The sequence below is a fragment of the Manis pentadactyla genome, chromosome 4, assembly GCF_030020395.1.
Source record: "Manis pentadactyla isolate mManPen7 chromosome 4, mManPen7.hap1, whole genome shotgun sequence".
NCBI classification, from domain to species: domain Eukaryota; kingdom Metazoa; phylum Chordata; class Mammalia; order Pholidota; family Manidae; genus Manis; species Manis pentadactyla.
In genome coordinates, this window is record NC_080022.1 from 1058754 (window position 1) to 1075919 (window position 17166).

General features: G+C 62.1%; 1 protein-coding gene across 1 annotated transcript in view; it reads left to right on the forward strand.

Moving 5' to 3' along the window:
* The first annotated feature begins 9 nt into the window (after positions 1-9).
* SKI (SKI proto-oncogene) overlaps positions 10-17166 on the forward strand; it is a 59500-nt gene continuing 42343 nt past the window's right edge. The window contains exon 1 of the mRNA XM_036882783.2: positions 10-1123. Coding sequence (XP_036738678.2) covers positions 155-1123 — 969 coding nt within the window. The 5' untranslated portion in view covers positions 10-154. The remainder of the gene's footprint in view (positions 1124-17166) is intronic.

A 17166-nucleotide genomic window follows, 5' to 3' on the forward strand; every position in this document is an offset into this window, starting at 1 on the left:
CGAGGCCGCGGCCGTGATCGGCCGGGAGCCGCCGGCGGCGGGCGGCCGGGGCCGGGGCCGCGGGCGCCGCCGGGGCGCGCGGAGCGGCTGCGGGGGCCGCGGCGGGGGCCCGGGCGCGCGGGAGCGGGAGCGGCCCGGGGAGTCGGAGCGCACCATGGAGGCGGCTGCCAGTGGCCGCGGCGGCTTTCAGCCGCACCCGGGGCTGCAGAAGACGCTGGAGCAGTTCCACCTGAGCTCCATGAGCTCGCTGGGCGGCCCGGCCGCCTTCTCGGCGCGCTGGGCGCAGGAGGCCTACAAGAAGGAGAGCGCCAAGGAGGCGGGCGCGGCCGCGGTGCCGGCACCGGTGCCCGCGGCCGCCGAGCCCCCGCCGGTGCTGCACCTGCCCGCCATCCAGCCGCCGCCGCCTGTGCTGCCTGGGCCCTTCTTCATGCCGTCCGACCGCTCCACCGAGCGCTGCGAGACCGTGCTGGAGGGCGAAACCATCTCGTGCTTCGTGGTGGGCGGCGAGAAGCGCCTTTGCCTCCCGCAGATCCTCAACTCGGTGCTGCGCGACTTCTCGCTGCAGCAGATCAACTCGGTGTGCGACGAACTGCACATCTACTGCTCCCGCTGCACGGCCGACCAGCTGGAGATCCTCAAAGTCATGGGCATCCTGCCCTTCTCCGCGCCCTCATGCGGGCTCATCACCAAGACTGACGCCGAGCGCCTGTGCAACGCGCTGCTCTACGGAGGCGCCTACCCGCCACCCTGCAAGAAGGAGCTGGCCGCCAGCCTGGCACTGGGCCTGGAGCTCAGCGAGCGCAGCGTGCGCGTGTACCACGAGTGCTTCGGCAAGTGCAAGGGGCTGCTGGTGCCCGAGCTCTACAGCAGCCCGAGTGCCGCCTGCATCCAGTGCCTCGACTGTCGCCTCATGTACCCGCCCCACAAGTTCGTGGTGCATTCACACAAGGCGCTCGAGAACCGGACCTGCCACTGGGGCTTCGACTCGGCTAACTGGCGGGCCTACATCCTGTTGAGCCAGGACTACACGGGCAAGGAGGAGCAGGCGCGTCTCGGCCGCTGCCTGGACGACGTGAAGGAGAAGTTCGACTACGGTAACAAGTACAAGCGGCGGCTGCCCCGGGTGAGTGTCACCTGGCGGGGATCCCGGGGCCTGGAGGCTTGGGGGATGGCGGTATCTGGGGAAGGGGAGCCGTCCTGCGCCAGGGGCTTTGTCTGGGCAGGCTGGGCCCTGCGCTTTGCCTCCTCGACGCCTCAGGGTTTTGCTTTGTTTTAAGGAAATTCATGGTAGTGTCAGTGTCCCCATCGAATGCCAAATAGCTGGGGAGAAAGGCCTTCCGCCCAACCCCAAGATGAGTGCCTGCCCGGCATGGGGCCCCCAGGGTGGGGTGGGGCCTGGTGGGTGAGGCCTTCCTGGGACCCTCGGCCATTGCCCAGCTCAGTGGGGAAGGACCTGCTGCAGGCCTCAGACGCGCTGCCCTAAGTCGCGGGAAGTTTGTTCCTGGCCTGGCCCGGGTCCTCCTCTGGGTCCTGATGAGGTGTGCCCTCTGTGTGGGGGGTGAAGGCCCTGCTCACGCCCAGAGCTCCCAGGCCTGAGGACAGAGGGGGGCCTCTCCATGGGTCTCCAACAGACAGCTTCGCCAGGCGGGGGTCTGTTTGCGTCCATAAGTTTTGGGAGGCCGACTCAATAGCAAAGCCGGGTGTCTAGGCCTTGGAGACGGGGCCGAGACTCGGCGACTCCAGCTCTGTGTGTCTCCCGGCCTGCCAGGGCACGAGTCCCAGAGTCCCCTGCATGGGAGTGAGGCCACTTGGACCCGGGCTCGGGGCCTGGCTGCAGGCACCTGGGGCCCCGCTTGTCTGGGTGGCCAGCCGCCTGGGATTTGTTGTTTGGACGCTATCGCCTCCTGCTTCCTTCTCTCCCTCTGAAATGCTTCAGGGTGCGGTGGGGAGGGCTGCCTGCCGAGGCTCTGCTGTCTGCCAGGCAGAGATCTGTGTGATCTGGTTGGGCGGCTCCCGGGCCACTAGGTGCTGAGGCCATTCAGGGGTCCTCACCAACTTTTCCGGGCATCTCACCCTCCCCAAGTATTTGTAACTTTTCTTTTAAATATCCAGGCTTATTAAATTGCACACACAGAATCTGCATTGGCTTAGCTATTCTTGGGAGGCCTAATTAATTCAGCTATTGCATCAAACTTTTTTTTTCTAAATCTGTGAATAGATGCTCCTGCCTGGTTTTCTCTGGGCGCCCCTCCAGCGGAGTGTCAGAGTCTTGGGGAGCGGAGGAGGGGCTCGGATGGCGAGGGCCTGTTGCCTGTGCTTGGAGGGGGCCCCTGCATGTGTGTGTGTCTGTGTTTGGTGGCATTTCTGCCCTTGGCTTAGGCCAGTGCCCAGATGGCGACCGTCTGCTGACTAGATTTGGGTTGGGTGGGCGGGATGCCTGAGCGGGCAGCACGGGGTGGGTGAGGATGCTGGCGGGAAGGCCGACCAGTCCTTGATTTCACGCAGGGACATGGCTATAGGTGGCATGATGGGCGCTGCCTGTGAGCTGGGACCTCTGTGTGCGGTGCCTGCACCCGCCACGGGTGGCATAGCCTGAGGGGTGCGCAGGATGGCGGTGGGCTGCAGAAGACGGGAGCTGGCAGAAAGGCCCAGCAGGTTGCCTGCCTCTGTAGTGGACAGCACAGGGTCCATGGCAGGCCATGTCTCTCCATATCCGGGTCATGTGTGCATGTTCGTGGCCTTCCTGTCTTCTTGGGGTTGGCTCGTCATGGCTGCAGACCCAGGCCCAGGCCCTGAAGTTGGGTACAGGTGTCCTTGGGCTCAGGGAAGGCCCAGGTGCTGCCTGGGGAGAAGGCAGGCCGGTCACAGAGGCCAGAGCAGGTTTCATCCTGGTCACTTCAGCAGATGGTCCTGCTGCCCTTCCTTGCCCGGTGCTGCCCCTGCACTGCCCAGAAATCTCACTGATGAAAAGAAAATGTCCCATGTGGCAATGAGGATGTGCCCGCTCTGAGTGGTTGGGGTTTTGAGGCCTCAGTGCCAGCACAGCCCTGTCCTCGCAGTGGTGGTCCAGTGGGCCTCCGCCCGGGCCTTGACGCCATCCACTGCCCATCACACACGCGCTCCGTGCACTCTCCTGCTGCACCCCACCCTGTGGGGCGCTTTTCTGCCGGCCTGGCCTGCTCGGCCTTGGCTCTGCGGCCGTGCAGCTGGCAGTCCTCGGGGGGGGGGTGGGCCTCTCTAAGTCTCCCCAGCACAGCCAGGTGCTTGGCTGGTCTGCTTGCTGAGGGCGCTGAGTGAGGAGGAGGGCCTCGGCCTGGGGGGCAGAGGCACGGCTGCCCACACCCCGCTGGTGCTGGGCGGAGCTGCCCGGAGGACCCGCACAGCCCACCTGCCTCTGCTCCTCCCACTGCCTCTTGACGGCTTCTTCACGGGGTGTGTTTTGATACCTTCCCTTCTCTCAGAGCTCCTTTTAATGGTTTTGATGTACTGAGGATGAGGACAGAGGGAACAAAGAACATGCTGGAGTTGCTCTTTGTAGGGGACCTGGCTCCCCTGGGGCCCTGGGTCCTGAGACGAGCCGTGTCTGGGCTGGTGGCCGAGGAGTCGCCCAGCCTCCCGCCTGGTGGGGACTTGGCGTTCCTTGCTGGTGTCCCTCGTGCCTGATCGCCTTCGCTTCCCCTGCTTTGCCTGTGACGTGGCCACGGGGGGCTCATGAATCCTGAGGTTGCCCCAGCGTGGAACCGAGTGTGGGGCGGGGCCTCAGCTTGCAGCCTGGCCTCCCGTGAAGGTGCCATGTCCACGTGTGCTGGCTGGGACCTTCCTTCTGTGGGGGCCTGGAGCAAGTGCTGGTGGCCTTTTTGGGACTATTGGGGTGCTGGGGAGCCCCTCGCATGCCCTGCTGTCTGGTGCCCCACTGTGGGCTGGCTGGCCGCTCCTGTGTCCTTGCTGTGCCACACCGTGTGCGGCAACGAGCCAGCTGCCTGACTCCTCCTGCTCCCCGTGTCTGAATGGGCCTGGGAGAAGGTGGTGGGTGGTGAAGTTTCCTTTCCTGGTGGGTATGTTTAGGTGATGTCCTGCTGCTGAGGACACGTGGCATCCAGACGGGAACCTTGAGGCCTGTCCCATGCCTGCCATTCCCCCTTCTCCTGCCTGCTTGGCCCCGGGCTGTCCTCTGGGGCTTGTCTGATGGTATTTGGACCAAACTAGACTGACTGTTGAGCAGTGCAGGTTGCTGCCAGTCTCAGAGGGATGTTGGCCTGCCAGCGTGGCTGCTGCTTGGGCTGGGACCCTCTGCCCTCAGGAGGCCTGCTTGCTGGATGACCAGGTGCCGCCCTTCCAGGGGATGCTAGGGTGGTGCTGTGCCTCCCCAGGGCCTGGCAGGGTCGCCCCTCTGTGTTCCGGAGATAGGATCCTGGGACCCCGATGGGCCGTTGTTCTGGGTGTGCTGATTCTCAGACTAAAGGGCCCGGTCGCCTGGGTGTGCGCCTCTGTCCTCCAGCCCGTGCGTTCCTGGCCTGCTTCTCTTGAGCTGCCCTTGCCACGCGGGTCGACGTGCATCGGGGGCCCGCTGGCCGATGGCCCCTCTGTGCTCAGCACAAGCTGCTGCCACTGGGCTTGTCCAAGCTCCTGATGCTGAGGCAGTTTGCCCCGTGTCACCTGACCCCTCCCAGCGTCTCCTCAAAGCCCAGACTCCACCAGGCCACTGGTGTTGGGGAGCATCGAGTCTTGTGGTCCCTGCTGGGCATTGACCACGACTTTTAGATGCAGAGGCCAGGAGGGGGTTCCTGGCCTCGGGGTCCTCTCTGAGTGAGGCGTGCTATGCTTTTTAAAGCTGAAATTGCCACGGAAGGAACAGCACTGGGTACCCCGTCCAGCTGGAGTGACTGGTCGGCATGTGTCTTCTGGGGAACCCCCCCCCCTTTAATGGGCAGCTGCCTTCACCTTGGCGCATCAGGTGTGTACAGAGATGTAGGGGCTCAGTTGTCTTTATGCCCCCTTGCTCTGCTATAGGTTTTTGAAGGGTTCCGTGGTAATTTCCTGGCTCCAGAAGCTTGGGTAAGAAGTGGGGTGCCATCTTGGGGGATGCTCTGAGGTGAGGCTCCCGGACAGGCCCCGGCCCCATGCAGGATGGGGTTTGTGAGTTGGTCTGGTCAGGGTGCAGGCCCCCGAGCCAAGGTTGGTGGAGGTGGTGTGCTTCTCAAACTGGAGAGCTGGCAGCTCAGGCGAGGTCCCTGGCTCTGTCCTGCTCTGCGTAGTCAGCTGCATGGAGGCGGCTGGGCGCCCGCTGTCTGTGCTTCTGCTGGTGTGGTCCGTCTGCCCATCTGTCGGCCCTCCTGCAGTTTTCAGGACCCCTCTCTGAGCTGGCCTCGGCCCCTCACACGCTGGGGCCTCCTTGGTGCTCCCAGGGTCCCTCGGGCAGCTGGGGCTTTGCGACACTCGGCTGCTGGGTGCTTCTTGGTTTCTCAACCTGCCGGCCGCGGCGTGTGTAATGTCTGTCTGAGATGTCCGGCAGGGCAGACAGGATGGGTGGAGGAAGTTGGGGAGTGTGGCCTGGCCGCTCCACACCCGTCCGCTGGGCGGCTGGGGAGGCTGTGCTTCTGGGCCCCGGCTGTCTGGCGGGAGGTGTCGGCGGCCGGCGGTGGACTCTCCGTGGCCTGGAGACTGTTACACAAGCAGCAATAATGTGTCTCTTTCTAAGGATTGCGAAAGTTAGGGAGGGTTTCTCCACTGGGGGAATTATGCAAGTTTCAACTGAAATGTTTTTAAAAAGTTTCTTTGTTTTGAGTCAAAATACAGAGGCTGAATTATTTCCTTCAGATCTGTGAGAACTGAAGCGAGAACCTTCCTCTTTCCCAAGGGCCTCCCCTCCCGCCGGCGGGCCCTTCGGGGTGGAGGCCGGGCCCAGTGACTCCAGGGCCGCCCGGCGGCCGCTCATCATGTTCCTTAGCCGGCCCAGGTGTGGGGGGCGGTCTGGGTGCGCAGGCGGGACGGGGCGTCGCTGCCCAGGAGGGAGTGTGGCGGCTCCTCCCTAGGTGGCTTGCACGTTGTGAGGTGGCCCGAGGCACGGGGCTGCCCAGCCGAGGTCCCCACACCCTCCTGCCTGAGCTGTCAAGCTGCTGTGGGAGGCGAAGTGTCTTTTGTCCCTTCGAACCCAGGTCACGCTCAGGAAGCTCCCGGCACAGCCCCAGGGGGGCGCCAAGCGAGCAGCTCAGGCTGCCTCCCTGCAGCGGAAGGCAGAGCTCTGCGAGAGCCCTGTGCCCAGGGCAGCGAGGGTGGCCTGGTGTCCACTCTGCTGCTCTCAACTGAACTTCTTTAGGCCGTGTCGCCGGCACAGCTGCTTGTCACAGATCCTGGGAGTTGGGGCCAGGCGTTCTCTGACTCGTCCCTGGTTCCGTCTCATTTACTAAGTGGAGGTCTGGAACTTGGCACGAGCTTTAATGAGCTGGCGGGGGAGCAAGGGGTGCGAGTGGCACCTGAAGGAGGCCGGCGGATGGGCATCTGCTTGGGGGAGCCCGCCGGGTGGCAGTGGCCCTGGTCCCGGCAGCCTGTGTCTGCTCTGGCCTTCCCATGAAATTCTCGTCCCTGTGGGTAATGCACGTGCCTCCTGTGTGGGTGGAAGCAGGTGGGGGCTTCAAGAGGGTCTCGGCAAAGCCTGAGAACAGCTCAGATTCTGACGGGCTGGGTGCCATTGCGTCTCTGGTTTTGCCTCTTTGGCCCCTGCCGAGCTGGAGGACGCCATGGCTCCTTGGCTTTGTGGCTGCATGTGCCAGCCCAGGAAGCTTCGGCACAGCTCTGGGCCGCACAGCCTGCTGTGGCCGGCCGCCCTGTGGTGCGGCTCCCCGTGGGGCCCTTGCTGCAGGGACCCTGGGGGGTGGATCCCCGGCTCAGGGTCCGGAGTGCACACGCAGAGGCGACTCACAGACGCGTGGGCTCTAGGGTCCAGGTGCCGTGGGGCCTTGTTTTTTGTGGCTGGAAATGGGAAGATGGAGACACGGTCTTGGGAGCAGCAGAGCCCAGGCGCCCAGGAGATGGTGTTCATCCCCCCTTGTTTTGTTTGGAAGAAGGTAGCTTACCCAGATCTGTGTGGGGGCACTACGTGCTTGTTGAGTGTCCCCCTGCCTGTCCCACCCTCTCTGGGCATCTGCCCTGTCTTGGCTTCCACTGGGTACTTGGCTGGCATCTTTGACTGAAGCATCTCTTGTTGAAAACAGGCTTTCAAGGGGCCCCCACTCTGTTGTGTGGCAGGCAGAGCGGTGGGCCACCAGCTCCCAGGGCTGTGGGGCGGGGAGCTGGTGCTGATAAGCACCCTGGCCCTGGGCTTGCCTGCCCTGAGGGTGAGCAGAGCCGGGGAGTCCCGTGGTTTGAGGGCCCCCCCAGGCACAGGCATGGCCCTTCCCTCCTAACTCAGTCTGTGAGCCCATGTGTGAGGAGGCTGGTGCAGTGATGGCACACGGCGGCAGCTCAGCCCTGTGGCCCACGGCCGGAGCCCCGACTGCCAGATGAGGGCGGCACGGAGGGACGGGGTTGGCCTTCTATGGGGCGTGTTAGGGTGTGGGTGGAGTGGTGGGGTTTGGGTGTGCCCACGCTGGCCCCCTGTGCCCTGAGCTGTTGGCCATCCCGCAGGAGCCGTCAGTGGTGCCTTGGTGTCTGAGAACCTGCCCAGAGCCTGGGCCTACAGGCGTGGTCTCTGCACCTGCTCTTCCGAGCTGGTGGTGTGTGGGGCTCCTTCAAGCCCCATCTGAGCCGCACAGCTTCTTGGTGGGAGGAAGTATGTTCCTGGGAGAGCTGAAGGTCTGTCCACTGGCTGTCCACGGGCCCGGGGCCATGGTGGTGCCTGGTCCCTGCAGCCTGTGTCTGCTCTGGCCTTCCCATGAAATTCTCGTCTGTTTGGGTGATCCACATACCTCCTGTGTGGGTGGAAGCAGGTGGGGGGCTTCAAGAAGGTCTTCACGTAAGACCGGGGAAACACACCCTGCAGGCAAGCACGGCCGTGCCTGTCCCTGCAGCCGCCAGGGACCCGAGCCCAGCGAGGCCAGTGGTGTGCTCTGAAGCTGGTGACCGGCTGACCTGTGAGAAACTGTCCTGGGGCCTGTGAGTGCCGAGCTTCTGGGGCCGACATCTCCATTTCCCCAGGGAGCAGCGCCAGCTTCCTGTGCTGTGCCACATCTGTTCGCTGTCACCTGCCATGACCCAGCCCTGTGGCCCTGGTCTGTGGCTCAGGCCTGGCTGGTAAGTGGGGCACCCAGGCGGAAGGCAGCAGTGACGGGCGAGTGGGTACCAGGCAGCGCTCCCTGACCCTGCCTCACCTGTGCCCCATCTTCAGCCCCCAGCCTCCCACCTCTCCGGCACAGTAGAGTTTGCTGTGGCTCCTGCTGCTTGTGGCGCTCGTGGTTCCATAGAGCCACCGCTGTGGGCCCACTTCACGCTGCTTGCCATCCACCATGGACATGCTGCTCTTTGCCTGGCTCTCTCCTTTCCCCTCAGCTCCGCTGAACAATTAGAACAAGATGTGGCTCTTACTTCTGCAGACCCTCCCTCCCCCTGGGTGGGGCTGGGGGGTACTTCATGCAGGGACCTGCTGATCCAGCTATGGGAAAAATGCCACTTATGTGGACGCTTGTGGTGTTTATGTGGACTGTGCTGAAAGTGACACAGAGGCCCCACACCTGAGATGTTGGTGGCCTCTCGCCTGCCTGGCCCTCACAGTGCATAGGTTGGGCACCCAAGCAGTCCTGGCTGACAATGGCCTGCCCGCCCTCCTCTGCATGGGCACAGGGGGCCCCTCCCCAGGGCAGTGTTGCCAGCCTTGCTGTCCCCCGGCCGTAGCACAAGGCCCTCAGTGCTGGGCTGGGTCATGTGCTTGTTTCTGGAAGGCAATCGTGATTGTCTGAACCACTACCACCAGTGGGTGAGTGTTCCCTGGAAAGTCAGAGCACTTGGAGGAGCTGGGAAAGGTGGGCCAGTCTGGCCACACTGCTGGGGGTGCTGGGGACCCTCTTTCTGGAAGCGGGACAAGTGTGTGTGTCCTGTGTATGGCGGGGGGTCTCTGCCGGGGAGGCCAAGGCGGAGGTGCTGGGCTGGGGAAGGGCTGTCACAGCCGGGCCATGGTGCGGTCTCCGTGCTGGCGTCTCCCCCAGGTGTGGGGCCCAGGTTGGGTGCCTGAGCACTGCACGGGAGCTGCCCCACGCCTGCAGGCTCTCCGGAGGTGGGGAACCCCTGTGCTCTGAGGTCTCAGCCCGGGCCCTGCCCTCGCTGCACACGGGGGTCCTGGTGCTGTGGGAGCTGCTGGCTCCGCCTTGACCTGCTGCCTCCCTGCTTCCTGGCCTGACAACGGTGTTGCCTAAACCATTAAAAAAATTATACTCCAAGTTGAATGATATGCAAATGTAGTCAATTAAGCGAGGGGATTTTAATTAGCAGTTTAAGTTCATGTGTGAAGTGCCTTGCCTTAATTACTTGACAGTTTTGTTGTAAATTTGTTAAGTTTTTTTTGCAGAACTATCAAAACTGTGATTTTTTTTTAACATCCTTGTATGCAGTAAGTGTCGCCCAGCATGCCTGACCCTAGTCGATTTTGTCTCAATTCATAAAGCTCTTTAAGCGGTGAAAACAAGGTAAGACTGTGGGTCTCCTCTGCGCGGCTCAGTGACGAAGCCGCGTCTCTGGTTTCCCAGAGTGCAGGCTGGCCGTGGGCTCAGGCTCCTGGGTGAGCTGCAGACAGTCCCCCCGGCAGGGGGCCGGCAGCTTGTGGCAGCGCCCGGGCACGCGTCCACATTCCGCGCAGTGGTGGGGAAGGGCCTCAACTGGTGAGATGGCTGCAGAGCCCAGCCCTGCGGGGCTGGCTGGCCGGGGCCCGCGTCCCATCTGCCGGGGTCTGTGGCCCATGCTGTGGCCTCTGGTGCCGGCTAAGGCCTGGTGGGATTCCCGATCTCAAGATCCTTTCCGGCCATGTGGAGGGTCACTTTCTCTCCCTGGCGCCCTCAGAGTGTGGGCTCCCCGATGAGCGGTGAGGCCAGTGTCCAGCCCTGTTGTGGGGTGTGCACATTGCCCTCTCTGTTGGATTTGTGCAGAAATTAGGAAAGAGTTTGCTTTAATTTCCCTTTTCCTGCTATCTCGGTGGTCCCCGCCCCGCCACCAGGAGACTTAATCCCTTGATTGAGCTTGATGGCTCTTGTGTGGGTAGGTTTTTATTTTCTCCCTTAGACCTTTATATTTCAATTGTCATTTTTTTTGGTGGGTCTGTTTTCTCCCAGGAGTCTGGGACAAGGGCTCTTTGGTTCCCCTGTGATCTCCGGGGGCTGAGGACTCAGCGGGGCTGCTCTACCACGTGGCTGGATGTCCCTGTGGCCCCAGTTTTCTGGGACCTTGGCTGGCATGGCCTCGAGGGCAGGGTTGCCCTGGAGGCTGGGGTAGAGGTTGCAGAAGCCCGGTGGCTGCCCTGTGCATCTTTGATGGGCATGTGGGGCTGGGGCAGGGGCAGGGAGCTGTGTGCCTGGAGGCAGTCCATGCGGCTTCTTCCCGCCTCCCCCCAGAAGCACAGAAGACGGAAGGCTCCCCCCAGAGCCAGCAAGGAGGGCGTCTCGTTGGTCGTGCTGCCTGTGGACAAGCGCTTCCAGCAGCAGGAGCGCTGGTCTGCGTGGCCCGTGGACTGTCCACGGTCACCAGCAGCTTGACTCCTCGTGCCTCCTTGGCACCCCCCTCCTCTCTGCTCTGCGAGGGGCTGTAATTTTTTCAAACCCCAGGCGTCATTTTATTTCATGTTTAAGTGTTTCAATATCTGTCTAACAAATATGGAATCGTGAAAAATCATAACCGCGGGGCCATTAATATATCTAACAAAATTAACAAGAATTCCCTCCTGCCAGCTGGTACCTGGATTGTCTGCTGTCTCAGAAAGGGCTCTTCTGTGGCCGCTTGTCAGGACCCAAGGCCACTGCTCGGGGCCGACGGGCCTTCCCTGCACAGCCGCACAGCCTTTGGGGAGCTCCGGGCCCTGAGTCTGGGGTTTGCCTGGTGCCTACGGGTCACCCTGTTTTGATGTTGTAGGTGCTGTTTCAGGGAGCATCTCACACAGGCACCCACTGGGTCTTCAGCACAGCAACGGAAGGTCACTGTGCCAGCTACCGCCAGCCTCCCTCCTCCCCACCGCAGTGGGAAAATACAGGCCCCTCCTCTCCCACTGTGCCCTTCCCCAGGGTGGATCTGGACTATCCCTGTGCAGCTGTGGAGCCCCGGCTGGCAGTTCCTGTCCTGTCCGTGCTGGGCCCTCACCCAGGTGCTCTGGTGCCCAGTCCGCTGGCCCCTGTTCTTACGTCGGCAGTGTTGGGCCCCCCATTGGGCACCTCCGACAGGAGTAGTGTTCTGGGTGCACACGTGTGTCTGGGGCATAGTGGGGAGGTGACAGGGCTGGGTCAGAGCATCACGCAGAATGGTTTTCTGCAGCTGTGGTCCCAGCTGAGCGTCCCCTGTAGGGAGTGTGAGCCTATGTCCGGGGTGGCTCAGCTGAGCTGTGGCTGGCAGTCCAGTGGTTAGGTGTGGGCGAGTTTCTTGTATATTTGGTGGGTGAAAAGGGACCCGCACTCTCTGCTTGTGACCTTTTCTTTTATCTGTGTGCATACAGTGTGCATATATGTGTTGCGTGTGCATCTTAGATCTCATGGGGTGGCTATGCGTTAACTCTGCTTGTTTCTGATCACGTTACCTGAGGAGAAGCTGAGCGCTCAAAGGCACAAGGCTGTGTTAAGGGCTTTTGCTCTTATGTTACCAAATTCTTCCTCTGAATGGCGTGCCTGCTTAAATGCCCACTGAATTAAAAAGCTGCCCGTTTTACTGCCTCCTCACAGCCTGTGGTTGCTGTCATTTAGAATAATACCTTTGCTGATTTGAAAGGTGAAAGTCTCCTTGTTTAATTTCCCTGGTGGAGTTGGCCATTTTGTTGTTTTTAGCCTTTTTTTCCTTTAATTTGCCTTGTGCATTTTTTTATTGGAGTAAAGTACACACAGCAGAATTTACCACTGTGGCCGTCGTCAGGTCCACAGCTCAGGCATCCAGCTCGTTCCCAGTTGTGCAGCGTCCACACAGCCCGGCTCTGGAACTTTCCATCTCCCCAGACTGAACCTCTTTCCCCACTGAACACCAGCCCCCAGCCCATCCCTGGTCTCGGCCCCTCTGTCCCCGGGGCCTCACACAGGTGGGAGCACGTGCTGTTTTTCTTGTGGTGTCAGCTGGTTTCACGGGTCTCAGCCTCAGGGTCCCCCCAAGGCTGCAGCCAGGGCAGCGCGCCCCTCCTTTCTTAGGCTGCGTCACATCCCTGTGCTGAAGGGCCACGTGTGCCTCACCACCATCTGTCCGTGGACACGTGGGTCGCTCCCACCTCTTGTTTGTGTGATGCATGCTGCTGCGGGCGCAGGCGCAGTGGCCCTGAGGCCCTGCTTCAGTCCTGAGGGTGCCCTGGGGAGGGCCTGCGGATCGCGTGGTAGTTCCGTGTTTGATTTTCTGAGGACCCTCCATGCCGTCCCCTTTCACATTCCCGCCAGCCGTGCACCTGGGTCCGTTTCTCCAGGTCCTCGCCAACGCTTGTTGTGCTCTGAGTTGTCGACAGCTGTGCTCCTGTGTGGAGCGCTTCTCGCTGTGGTCTGGTGGTCGGACTCACGTTTGCCTGGTGACGGGCGGATCTGAGCCGCACCCTGTCACTGTGGGGGGGACCGTGTGATGTCTTGTGTTCCCAGCTGTGGGGTGCTGGAGAGACCCATGTGCTAGGGGACTCTGGGCCCCTGGGTCCTGCCTGGTGTGGCAGCAGCAGCGATCCTGGGGCGAGGGGTTGCGTGTCATGGGAGGGCCACAGCTGGCGGACCTGAAGGTGTTGCTGTGCCCTCGCGGGGGTCTACTGTGTGCTCGGCCGCCAGCAGGGGTCCCACCTTGTCTGCCGAGCCAAGGGCTGCCTGGCCTCCTAGGGAGGCCTGTGTGAGTGGTGTGTGTGCATGTGAGTGTGAGTGAGCAGGCCTGGGCAGGCCCAGGCTCTGGACAGATGGTGGGGCCTCAGCCTGGGGACAGGATGGGCAGGAGGAGGGCTTCTGGCTGCAAGGAGTGGTCCAGAAAGCTGGGCGTGTGCTCTCTTCCCCCTCAAGTCTGGGTCCTGCTGGTTTTTGTACAAAGTTCCTCAAAAAGAAAATGATGGGCTAAGTGCAAGTGGTGCTTTTCGCCACACAGAGACCTGCCTTTCTTCCTTTTGATCTTGTCACCAGCTTGGTTGGTGTTGGACTGGGAGCTGGGGGCAGCGGCATCCTGGGGGCTTGGCCTGACTTTGCCCTGGAGAGAAGCCCAGGGCTGCTCTTGTGTGGGAGGAGGGCCACTGCGGGCAGGACGAGGGAGACGGGTGCCTGGGCTCCATGGGTGGGCTTGGGAAGCGTGGCTGTGTCAGTTTGACTGTAGGGCAGTTGTGAGCTTGGGGAGCGCCTGCCTGGGACTGCCTGCCACTTTGCCTCCTACCCTCACTTCTGGTTGCTGTGTCTGTCCCCTGTGGCTGGCAGCTGCCTACATGGCTCCCCGTCCTCTGTGTGGGTCTTTAGGTCTGGCTCTTCTCGGCCATGTTGGCACTAGCTTGACTCTGTTGGCTCCGGGAGGCCGTGGGTGACAGGTGACATGGGAGATGCAGCCCTCCGTCATGCAGAGGGGCAGGTGCGTGTGAGTGACCAGGGTTGTGAGGCTCAAGCGGTTGGCCGCCTCCTTCCCAGAGCTCCAAGGGCCTGCCTGCGGCCTCCCCGGTTCCAGGGTCTTGGGTCACAGGTTGGCCCCTGGTGCCTGGGGGTTGCCTCGGAGGACACGCGGTGCCCCTGTGTTGGTGTCCCTGCCCCAGTGGCTGTGCTGGCTGAGCTGATGACTCAGCTGTGGCAGCCATTCCCGTTACTTGGCCTCCAAAGGCCCCATAGGCCTGCGGCGCGAGCTGGAGCTCCCTGGCCTCTGGTGAGGTGGCGCTCTGCTCTTTCGTCAGGCTCTGTCTTGGTTATTGAGCGTCAGTGGGGACTGGGGTGTGGGGGCGGCCCACCGGGGCTCTGGAGAGGAGGGGCCTCGGCTTTTCTTTGGCAGACCTGCTCTGCGGCCTGGGTGGAGAGGAAGGCCTGCTGGTGGGAGCCTGGGTAGGGCTCCCGGGACCCCCAGCGCCGGGGGTGGCTCTTTGTGTTCACAAGAGGAGGAGCTGCAGAGAGGTGGGAGTCTCTGCACCTGCTGCCCAGGAGAAAGGCAGACGTCCCTGTCGTCCGGTCTGATGTGGACCTGCCCCCTCCTCAGCCTTCTCTGTGCAGGTGGTAGTGGTTATGACTTTGGATATTTCTAGTCAAGTAGACGTTTCTAGAAGTTTAGAGGTTAGGGACATGGACCCAAAAGCCTGATCACTGGGCCCAGATCCCTGCTCAGCTGCTTCTCACTCCGGGACCTTGGGTCACGTCACTTCCCCAGGCCTCAGTGTCCCACGTGGAGCAGGATGATGAGAGGCCCACCTTGCTTAGTAGTCAGTACCCTGTCTGGGCAGCGGGTCTGCGGCATCCAGCTGGTCCAGCCTTCTCTTTCCAAGTCGGGGCATCCGACAGGAGGCAGCTGGGCATGACAAGCTGTCCCCGGATCCTAGCCCGGACCACGTGTGGGCGTATGAGGGCTGGCACAGTAGCCCTGCCCACAGCTAGCTGGGCCAGCCGGATGGACGCCAGCAGGTGCTGCGAGCAGAATGCATGGGTGCGCCAGGCAGTGGAGACACCCTGTGCCAGCAGCAGGCATGGCCACAGGTTGGGGCCTGTGCTGTTGTCCGGATATCTCGTGCTGGGCCCCCAGGGTCTGAGACATATATATGGGGTGGGGTGGTGTCTGCATGGGGCATGTGCTGGTGCATTTGACCTGGGCCTCTGTCTGTGGTTCTGTCCACATGGCCCTGCCTCACCTCTCGGGATGCTGGGAGCTGCCCCCAGCTGCCCTGGGGGTGCAGGCTGAGCATTTATGGGCTCCTGGCTCTGTGTGCAGGCTGGGCACATACAGCAGAGGTTGGTGGTGCACAAGCACTCGGTCATGTCCGTGGGCGGTGCCTGGCAATGGGCTAGGGGTGTCACTTCTGTGCCAGATTTGACCCTCAGATGGCTCCAGGGCTAGAGGACAGGCCTGTTTCTGAGTAGGGCTGGTGAGGCGCATGTGTTCAGATGGGACAACTTTTGATAAATCTTGGAGCTGTGGTTTCGGGACACGAGCCCGCAGTGGTAAGTTCCTCATCCCTGTGGGCAGAGCTGACCCTCAGGGGAGTCGTATCTGAAAAAGAGGTTTTCTAGGGAATGGGACAACGCCATGCGTAGAGAACCAGCCTCGCCTGTCCGCTCTGCTGTGCTGCCGCTGGGCACCGGCTGAGGCCTGGGGAAGGGCCCAACCCGGGAGGTGCCTCGTGGAACCAGACCCAGGGCGGGGCCTCTCCATCTTCCTGCCGCTGTTGGTCCAGGTCCACCGGCATGCTGGATTCCAGCTTCATTGTACCAGAGCTGAGCTGGGGTTGGAGACAGTTCAGTATACTGGGAATTTTTGGAGTGAGGTGTCATGCTGCTGTTCCAGTTTGGGTGCTTCTGGCTGCCTGTTCCAGAAAAATCACTAAATGTGGCTCAAATGTTGAGGGACTTCGTCATTGTGCATGACCCAAGGCCCCAGCATGGCCCTTGCTGGGCTGCCCCCAGGCTCCTGACACCCGTTCTCAGCACATGTTTCCTCATGTCCTGTTGTGGGGTGGCTGCTGTCCCCCCGGCAGACAGGAGCAGAAACCATCCTGTCTGGACGCCTGTGCCTCTCCTTGGCTCAGGACTTGGGATTCTGTAAGCCCTTCAGACCTCCAGCGGAGCCGAGCGAGCAGTGTCCACCGAGGCCCGCGTGCCTTCCGTCGTCGGTGCCTGTCGCTGTGGTCCTCAGCGCGAATCCCCTAAACTGTGGGCGTTCTGGTGTGTGGCCGTAGCATGGGACTGCCTGGGGCCCGGCCTGCCACCAGTCCCTCCCACTGGCTGACGAGGCCCCTCCACAGTGTGTGTTCCCACCCGGGACCCCCTGGGGCGCACCTCGTGGCTGGGTTATTCTGGTTCCTCTGCGCCTAAGGTCCTGGCACGTCTGGGGGCGGGCCGTGCTGTGTGTCGTGCCTTCAGTCCGGGTGGCTGGCACGCTGCCTGGTGGAGCGCAGGACTGGCGCTCTGGGTGGGGCCTGGCAGCACCACTGTGTTCTCCCCAGGGCGCTGGGCTGGAGGCCGGCCTAGGGGACTTTGATTGCTCGTGGGCGGGGTCTGCCCTCCACAGTTAATAGGTAACCCGTGGGGAGACTTCAGACCCTGCCAACGTCCTGTCCCCATGAGCTCCATCCTGGCAGGCCCAGGGCCCCTCACCAACCGCTCAGTGGCTGTGGCTGCCCTGCCCCTGGAGTGCTCTCCTCCCTTGCCATTCAGTGTCCTTGCCCTGGGGACCATGTTCTAGGGTTTGTGGACCACCGCAGTGTCACAATCATCCTTTTCATGGTTTCTGATGCCTCGATGTCCCTCATTTGGCCGCCTACTGGATCTCAGTGCTTCCTCCCAGCTTTTCCCTGAGACACGCCCTGCAGTCTCCACCCCTCATGGGCGTGTGGCCTGTGCATTCTTGAGCTGGTCTCTGTAGGGGAACCAGGTCACCAGGGTGGGCCGGGCTAGCACGTCCTTAGGCATGAATGCGTCCTTCTCCCAGCCAGAGCCCCTGGCGGGTTGCACCCATAGGTGAGGTTGGGTCTGGTGGGCCAGCCCCTGCTGGTGGCCGATGGCAGAGCATTTCCTGCACGTGAACACGTCTCGTTGTGGGTCGTTACAGAGAGTGAGCCGCTTCCTCTAGCTGCTGGCTCCTCCTGGCTCTCCTGTCCGGGCGCCTCCCACATGGTTGTGCCCGTGACATTCCCTGTCCCCCATGGTGGCTGGATTGCAGCCTCTGAGCCCAGAAACTGTGGCTGTGCACAGACGCTGGCACTTGTGCTCGGCCGTGCCCAGAGTGCCCTCCCGTGCTTGCGCCCTCACTTGGAGGCCTCCTGGGAGGCTGGCCTCCAGGTCCTGCCGTCCTGCATGGGGTTGGGAGGGAAAGGGGGCCAGGGTCAGGTGGGCATCCGCCAGACTCTTGCCGTGTTGGTTTGTTAGGAGT